Source organism: Nanorana parkeri, unplaced genomic scaffold, assembly GCF_000935625.1.
Source record: "Nanorana parkeri isolate BGI_ZX_2015 unplaced genomic scaffold, ASM93562v1 scaffold1017, whole genome shotgun sequence".
Classification (NCBI taxonomy): Eukaryota; Metazoa; Chordata; class Amphibia; order Anura; family Dicroglossidae; genus Nanorana; species Nanorana parkeri.
The window spans coordinates 565,943-574,507 of NW_017307285.1; the positions used below are offsets into that span (position 1 = coordinate 565,943).

Below are 8,565 nucleotides of genomic sequence, written 5' to 3' on the forward strand. Positions count from 1 at the left end.
GGGGGGGTTGGCAGGGAGGGGGGCGCATTGTGGAATCTGACCTTGGGGCAGCAGAGAGAGTAAATCCGGCCCAGGCCACACAGCAAGAATCTATGTGAGAGCTCTCCTTGCTACTCCCTGATAATGATGCTGTCAAAGTACAAGCCATATAACCTCCCCTACTTTCAGCAGCTAGTGTGTACCATTTATCAGGTTTTGTCACACTTTACCTGTTACAGGTGGGGAACACTGGACATGGACCTCCTATCTCCCAGATTCAACAACAAATGGGGCAAGTTTATCTTCAGAGCAAGGGATCCTCTAGCAACAGAGGATTCTCTGATGACTCAGTTGGATTAGTTCAACACGATCTATGCCGTTACTCCTCTTTAACTCCTTCCTCATCTGGTCCACAGGTTTAAAGTGGAGGGAATTCTGGTGATTCTGATCGCACAGAATTGTGGTAAAAAAATTAACTTTGCAAAGAGAACATTCATTTAGCTTAATGAATGTTGAGCTTATTTCAATCATCCAATCACATGCAGCAAAAATACTGTGTTTTTTTAAAATTCAAAGTGCAACTTTAAAGTGGAACTCCAGGAATCTAAATGTTAACCTTTGCAGTGGAGCCCCACACTTCAAGGGTTAACTGCTCGTTTTGTTCTAGGGGCTGCAATAAAAAAAAAAAAAAACTTTCCTGATCCCAGCAGCCTCCTCTTCCCTTGGCTCCAGCAGTCTAAGCCCTGCTGCTGTCATCACATCTAATGCAGGTCCATTTACCTGCATTAGACTTGAGGATGCCAAGGCACATACCACAGCCGGAGTAGAGGGGGAGAGAGGTGAGCACTGACTGCTGTGGGATCGAGGATCAGGTGAGTACATCTGTATTCCAGCCACTAGACCAAGACAAGCAGTTAACTCTTGCAGTGCGGGAGTAGCCCACTGCAAGGTTTAATTTTTGGGATTCCTAGAGTTCCTCTTTGAAGCTCAGCTCCGGGCACAACAAATTGACTGCAGTTCAGTAGGTTGTAGAGGACCTTTGATGTAAATTCACCTTTTATAATTAGATATTCCTTCTTCTACCCATACATTTTCAGTATACCTGTGGATAGAAGTCCAGCTCCTGCTGAACTTCCGCACCCACTTCTGCTGCAGCACAGCACATCGCGTAGACCTCAGCGCTGAGGTCACATTTCCATCCCCTTCTTCTCCTGGCCAATCACAAAGCAAACAGCCCAGACTCCATTTTGTGATTGGTCAGGAGGAGTGGGGGACGGAGATGCGACTTCATAGGTGAGGTCTAGGAGACTTGCACGGAGGCTAGATTTCCACCCGCAGGTATACTAAAGATTTGCGGAGAGAAGGAATCAGATCTAATTACGGCAGATGGATTTACAACAAAGGACCTCTACAATTTACTGAACTACATTAAAGCTATTGTGCACGGAGTTGGGCTTTAAGAAAATCTACACCTACAAGGAGAATATGGAGACTACCATTCTCCTACTGGGATTCCTTATTCCTTGGCACTTCCTGCTGATTCAGTGGCTTCAAAACATTCTGAGGCACAGACCTAGAACAAGAATACAGATAATTGTATAAGTCATATTTTAAAACTAGTTTTCCTGCCTGGTGAAACATTATAAAGGCAGTTCAAGCATAATAAATACCAAAAGACATCAAAGTGCATATTAGTTTTGAAAAGAGTAAATCATCAAAGGTAACACTTATAGTGAACAGTAATCTAAAGGAAGAGCATAGCCAACACACAGAGACAGCAGACACCGAACTTCTGCTGTGATTATTCGATGCCAGGCAATCCTAATAACTAACCTGCAGTGGTAACTGGGGCCCTCTCCCCACTCTGGCTGATCCTTTCTGGGCTCTCCCTGCAGCTCCAAGAGGGGTTACAAAATCCTTTTCCTGGTTGCTAGGAGTGGGCTTAAGTTTTGGCCACCTTTGCAGCCAATCAGAATCCTCCTTTGGATCCACTCCCTGCGCTCTGTTAATCATGGGAGGGAGAAATGCCCTGTGGTGGCAGGGTCCATTGCTAAGATGGTGCCCCAAGCATGAAGCAATATACTTAAGTAGTACTCTGAAAGATATACATTTTGCCTTCATATCCTCCTGAAAAAAAAACCAGTGCACTTTTTGTGCCATAAGCCTCCCAGCTGTATATCTGCATCTAAGACTGTCAGACCCCCCGCGGCGCCGCCGGTTAACTGCTAGAATGCCTAGCAACTAACCGGCAGCAATGGAGGTTGAATAATGACAGCAGCAGTCCACTGTCATTATTCTACCCCCACCGATGCCAGTTAGTTGTCTGTACCACCCTATTGGCAGCCCTGCCCTCAACGAGCCACACCCTGTGTTCCCAGGAACCAACTCGGGACACAGGCATCGCAGGACAATTACCTAAACAATGGGACTGTCTCAGCAAAAATGGGACAGTTGACAAGTATGACCTATCCTCATCCTTAGGTTCCTGACCAGGGGACTGATTAGCTAATCTGTCAATGCAATCAATTGCGGGTCCGCACTAGCTGAATAGAGCTGGAATCATTATATTAAGGAACAAACATAACTTCTAGTACACTCCATATAGCATGCTGTACATTCCCTATTCCACACTGACTCGTTGTGTATGCCATGCTGTACATTTCCTGTTCCACACTGGCTCATTCTATATACCATGCTGTACGTTCCTTATTCCACATCACCTTATTTCATCATCGGCAATATATTAAATAGGATGTGTGCACTTGCCAGATTTACAGATGGTCACTGCTACTCACGGCGGCCATCTTTAAAAATCCAATGTGCAGTGAAGACAGGGAGAGACAGGGACACTGGAAGCCTGCACAGAGCCCTCCAAGTGAGGATCTGGAGTGTGCGGGCCCCGGCAACTGGCACACAGGGGCTCCGGTGTGCAGGGGGCCCGTCCGCCTCCACCTCCTCGCATTTTGCCTGTAGGTCCGTTGGCCAATACCTATGTAAGGTTCCCGGGCCCCTTACATGAGTATCGGCCGTACCTCCCAGATGGCGGCCCTGCGTGGGAATCAGATGGGTTGGTGGGCATCCATCGTGATTGATGTGGATCTACATCGCTGGACGACAGCGATGATTAGTGATGGATTACATCGATGGAGACTTTTTTTTTTTTTACAAAAAAAACTGTTTGTGTTTTTGTTCTTTTAACCTCCCTGGCAGTATTCCCGAGTGTGGTTCGGGGTTAATTTTCAGTAACGTAAGCGGTAACCCCGAGCCACACTTGGGATTACAGCGTACCGTCTTACCTTTTCCACGTAGATACTACAAAATGTCAACAGCACTCCAATAAGTAGATTCAGCAAATGTCTATTTTAATGACAACGGTCATTTACCCCCACCCCTTCCTGTTTAATACTTTTTGTGTGGCCTGTCAGTCGCTTGATACAGTGAAAACACTGTATCCAGCTTTTGACATGTTCCGCTATTAGCATAGCAGGAAAGCTGTGGTTTCAGGGGGGCTTAGCAGGATTTGTGGTGAGCTCTGCGGGGTCTATGGTGGGCAGAGCCCACCACAGATCCTGCATAGGCCCGAGACCCTGCAAAGCCCCTCACAGATCCTGCATAGCCCCCTGTAGGCCCTGCAGTCTGCAGGGTCTCAGGGGGGCTGTGCAGGATTTGTAATGGGCTCTGCCCACAATGGGGCAGCCATTATAACAGCCACCCTATTGCATCAGACAGCAGAGCTGCATAGGTGCAGGGAGCTGTTGTCTCCTAGCACACTTCCAGGAACTCAGCTGTGTGGGAGTTTTTCAGCACATGTGCAGCAGACTGCAGCATTGCTATTCACAATCATTGTCTCAACCGGATCAAGCATGGCAAAAACATCAGCCACTTGGTTGTAATGGATGTGGTTAAGTGACTACGATAAAAATGCCTATTTCAATATATATTGTAATATATATGTTATTGCTCCTGTTCATATTAATCCTTAATCAAAATGGCTGCCTAGTTAGTTGCTCAACTTAGCACCCCTCCTATGAGAAACCAAGATGGCGCCTCCAGGAGAAACAACACCCAAGACGAGACGTCAGCATCCTGGAAGGAGGTTACGCTTTAATGAATCAGTCCAATTATAATCTAGAAAGCTATCGCAAACGCTATTTTTACATATACGCTATCAGCTGCCTATATAAAACACAACAATGCGGAACAATAATAAAGAAGTATCTTTTCTCTGACTCTGTGTCAGCGTGTTTTATTTCTTCACTGATAGTGTGCACACTTTGTACTGAATTTGGCCCAGGGACAGATATATGTCGGATTCTTGATGTCCGAGTCCTTAACAGGTTACCACGTGCTTGACTACCTGCCGTGCAGCCCAATGACAAAAGCACCAGAAAAAGGTCCACACTTCTCCTTGCTCCTCAACTGTCATGTCTACCCCCACTATACGTCATGCCATGTCAACAACCTCCACTGACAGGGATGATGATATAGCAATGGGTGTCACAGGTCCTTACGCCAAATATGCCAGCAGCCCACCAGCTGTAGATTTGTCCAGTCAAATTTTTGCTGCCCAAGCTGCTGCAGTGAAAAAAAAATACTGTCCCACCCATCCACATGCTCAGCATCTAAATGCCAGCTTGGACAAATTGCTAGCTTTACAACTGCTGCCTTTCCATCTGGTGGACTGTGCCCCCTTCTGTGAATTTGCAGAATGTGCTGTATCACAGTGGCAGGTTTCCAAGCGAAATTTATCTTCACGTAAGGCCATTCCAGCTCTGTACCATCATGTTGAAGGCAATGTTTTGGCCTCGTTGAATAAGGCAGACAGCAGCAAGGTCCACATTACCTCTGACACGTGGTCTTGCAAGCATGGTCAGGGATGTTATATTTAATTCACCACACACTGGGTAACTTTACTTGCAGCTGGGAAGGATGCAGGATTGGGCTCAGTGCTGGAGCTTGTTCAACCACCATGCCTCTAAAAAGCTGGTGGTGATGATGTGAGATCTGTCTGCTCCACCCCCTCTCCTTCCTCCTTCATGATGGCCTCTTCTGCTGAATTGTCCTGTGAACCAGCAGTTCAGGCTAAAAGATGCCATGCAGTGCTTGAGCTAGTTTGTCTAGGGGACAGGAGCCACACCAGGGCAGAGATTCTTTCAGCTCTGCAGCGGCAGGCTCACGGCAGCTTGAGGCAGGAATGGTTGTATGCGACAATGGCAGCAACCTTCTCTCCGCCCTTCGACAGGCAAAGTTGACACATGTACCATGCTTGGCACACGTCCTCAATTTGGTGGTGCAGTGTTTCTTAACCAGGTACCCAGGGCTGCAAGATCTTCTGAGGCAGACCAGAAAAGTCTGTAGCCATTTCAGGTGCTTATTCCCAGTCAGTGTTTGTCTGGCTGAAATTGAACGTGAATTCCACCTGCCCACAAACCGCCTGATTTGTGATATGCCCACCAGGTGGAACTCCATTTTGGCAATGCTGCAGAGGCTGCCTACACAGCAGAGGGCCATCAATGAGTATATGTGTGAGCATGGCACAAGGACAGGTTTTTTTCCCCCCATGACAGTGGCTGCTGATAAAGGATACATGCACTGTACTGTCACCATTTGAGGAGGTGACAAGGATGGGGAGCCATGACAATGATAGATCAGTGACACTATCCCTCTTGTGTTTCTGCTGGAGCATACTGGTTGGCAACCCTTCTCGATCCACGTTACAAGCGTAAAGTTGCAGAGCTCATCCTGCCCTCACAGAGGGAGCACAGGATGAAACAACTTGAGGCCGTGTTGAACTTGTTTGTGCCGCCCCAATAGGGGCATAGAATATGAGATGCATAGCCTCAGTTAATATTAGCATTGTTTTAGATAGAGTTATTATAGTGTGTTTTTGCCTAACTATTTTCCCCATAGCAAATCCATGTCTTATCCTATGCTGCCATCTAGTGGCCTTTGTGATATCACACATGTCTTTTCTGTATTTCTGTTCGCCATGTGACGACATATTTCCAGTCTATGTATGCCCCTCCCTTCTTCCTGTGTGCAGTACTTCCTGTGTCATGGCCACAGTTGAAAGCCACATGTAACTAGGACACACAGGTAATCTGCACAGTACGTAGGAAAGGCATCATCTTCTGACCGCACAATACTATAACCGTTCAACTGCTGTTCCTATCATCTGCTGTAACCTGATGTTAAAGAATAAACACCTCTTTTGAATGAATCGGTATTGACGAGTTCAGCTATCTGACGAGGATTGTCCGCAGTGAGTATATCTGCTTATACAGGCCAGGCATAGAGGTCTCAGCAAGGGATATATTTCGCTATCACAACGATCGGAGTCAGAATATTGTTTAACACCTTTCCAGACACTGGTAGGTTACCGTTTTATGAAAGAGGCGTTTCTGATGCTTCAGTTGGTCAAAGGAAGAGCGGTGGAGAAGTTGGCTGCCTGACTAATGCCTTTAGAAATTTTTTTAGTCCTCAGCACCCAGGTCTGTTAGCTTTAGGCACCCATCGGCAGCGTCTGCATCATATGATGCAGGATTATCTACGGCAAGAGCAGACATGCAGATCTTTCCAGCAGACGATCCACTGGCTTACTGGGAGTTGAGAATGGATCACTGGCCAGAATTTACCCAATATGTAATGGTGCTACTGGGCTGCCCTGCATCCAGCGTGCTTTCCGAATGGACATTCAGTGCTGCTGGAGGTTTTGCGACAGATAAGAGTGCGCCTGACCACAGACTCCGTTGACCGGCTGACATTTATCAAAATAAATCCGTCCTGGATCAACAACAGCTATCAATCCCCTGATGCAGATGTAACTGATTACATTTGTCGGGGATCGGGAAACTCTGTAACGCTGCCCATACAACTGACGATTATCGTACGATAATCGCGGGTGATCCTGCAATCGTGCGATAATCCTAAGGTTGATGGGCAGCGTGCGACCACATTTACTGTACGGTCGTACGATTTTCGTATAACGAGCACGCTAGAAAACCTGCCAAAATTTTCAGCGGGTTGGTAGCGCGATCGCAAGACGAAAGCCGCACAACCCGAGGTGCGGAAGTGCACACTGCCCGCTCACCATTGCTCTCAGCAGGGAGGACTTGCGATGATCGCAAGTACGATCTGCCTGTCCATGATGGGCAGGTCGTACAAAATTTTTATCAACAACCATTGCACAACGAAAGTAATGCGATGGTTGTAAGGTGTATGGCCACCTTTAGACTGCCTAGGCTGCTTAACTTTGTGGGTGATTATTCTATCTTTAAGTAATGTTCTCGGTGTAGTGCACCACCAACGACCAAGTCCCAGTTTTTCCGCACCCACGTAACAGGTGCATATCATTTACATTTTTTTTACAGCAGGGCCCATCCCTGCTCTCGCCAAGAGTAACTGTGAGATGTAACAACACCAACACCCAAGGCCCAATTTTTTTGGCACCTGTGTGACAGGTGCATATAATTTGAATTTGTTACAGCAGGGCCTATCCCTGCGCTCGATAAGAATAAGAACTGCGAGAGGTTACAGTGCGGAGGCACCAACACAAAGGCCCATTTTTTCCACACCTGTGTGACAGGTATATATTAATTTGAATTTTTAGAGCAGGGTCCAACCCTGCACTCGTCAAAAAAAACTCTGAAGGGTTACGGTGTGAAGGCACCGCCAACACTAACACCCAATGTTAAAGCACCTGTTGTTACTTTGATCCAACGTCTCCAAAACAGGCACCAGAATGTATTCTCGTATTTTCGAGTGTCCTAAAATGTGGCCTCCTCATACAGGCTGCCTCCACCAGCAGTTGTTTAAAAGATTTAGTGAAGCTATTAATGTATGTATGTATGAACATTTATGTTTGATGTTATGTTTCTTTTGGAAAATTGTTAAAAACCAATAAAATACTTTGAAAAGTAAAAAAAAAGATTTAGTGAAAACCAATTACTGGCAATTTAAATGTCTTTTTGTTTTCTTTATAAATGCCACTTTTTGCTGCAAAGGGTTCTATGCATTGTACAGATGCACCAATTTACAGGCAGTTTAAGGGGACCCCCCAGGCACCATATTTAACCCCTTCATGACTGAGCTTGTTTTTCGTTTCTGTTCGTAAATGACTGACGCACTTTTTACATTTTTGCTGTGTGATTCTTCCATGGCAGTAATATACTTTCTTACAAAGTGTACACACACATATAATATATTGTTTTTTAGAGGACAGATAGCACTATATATTTATATCACACATGTGTACCTAACGCCTCACTTAGGACAAATAAAATATAAAAAAAGAGGAACAAACGGAAAGAAAACACCTTTTCCCCAGTTTTGAATTGTAGTATTTTTTACAAAAAACAGCTAAAAAAAAAATAAATTCATTTATTTGTCCTTTATTTGGAAAAAACTCACATCCCTAGGATTTTAGACATTTTTCTGTACTACTCGGCCTATAACTAAAACCTAACATTTTAATCTTTTTTTCTTCTAAAAGCTAAATCTAAAAGTGGTCACCTGGCATACAATATCACCGTCACTAAGTGACAGCGACATACTTTGAACATCGCTGTCATGAGGGGGTTAAAAAAA

General features: G+C 45.5%; 1 protein-coding gene across 1 annotated transcript in view; it reads left to right on the top strand.

The window, feature by feature from the left end:
- Positions 1-8,565, top strand: part of LOC108795861 (galactoside 3(4)-L-fucosyltransferase-like) — a 39,792-nt gene that overhangs the window by 2,206 nt on the left and 29,021 nt on the right. Inside the window, exons 2-3 of the mRNA XM_018567175.1 lie at positions 396-442; positions 1,077-1,272. Of these exons, the coding sequence (XP_018422677.1) occupies positions 396-442; positions 1,077-1,272 (243 nt within the window). The remainder of the gene's footprint in view (positions 1-395; positions 443-1,076; positions 1,273-8,565) is intronic.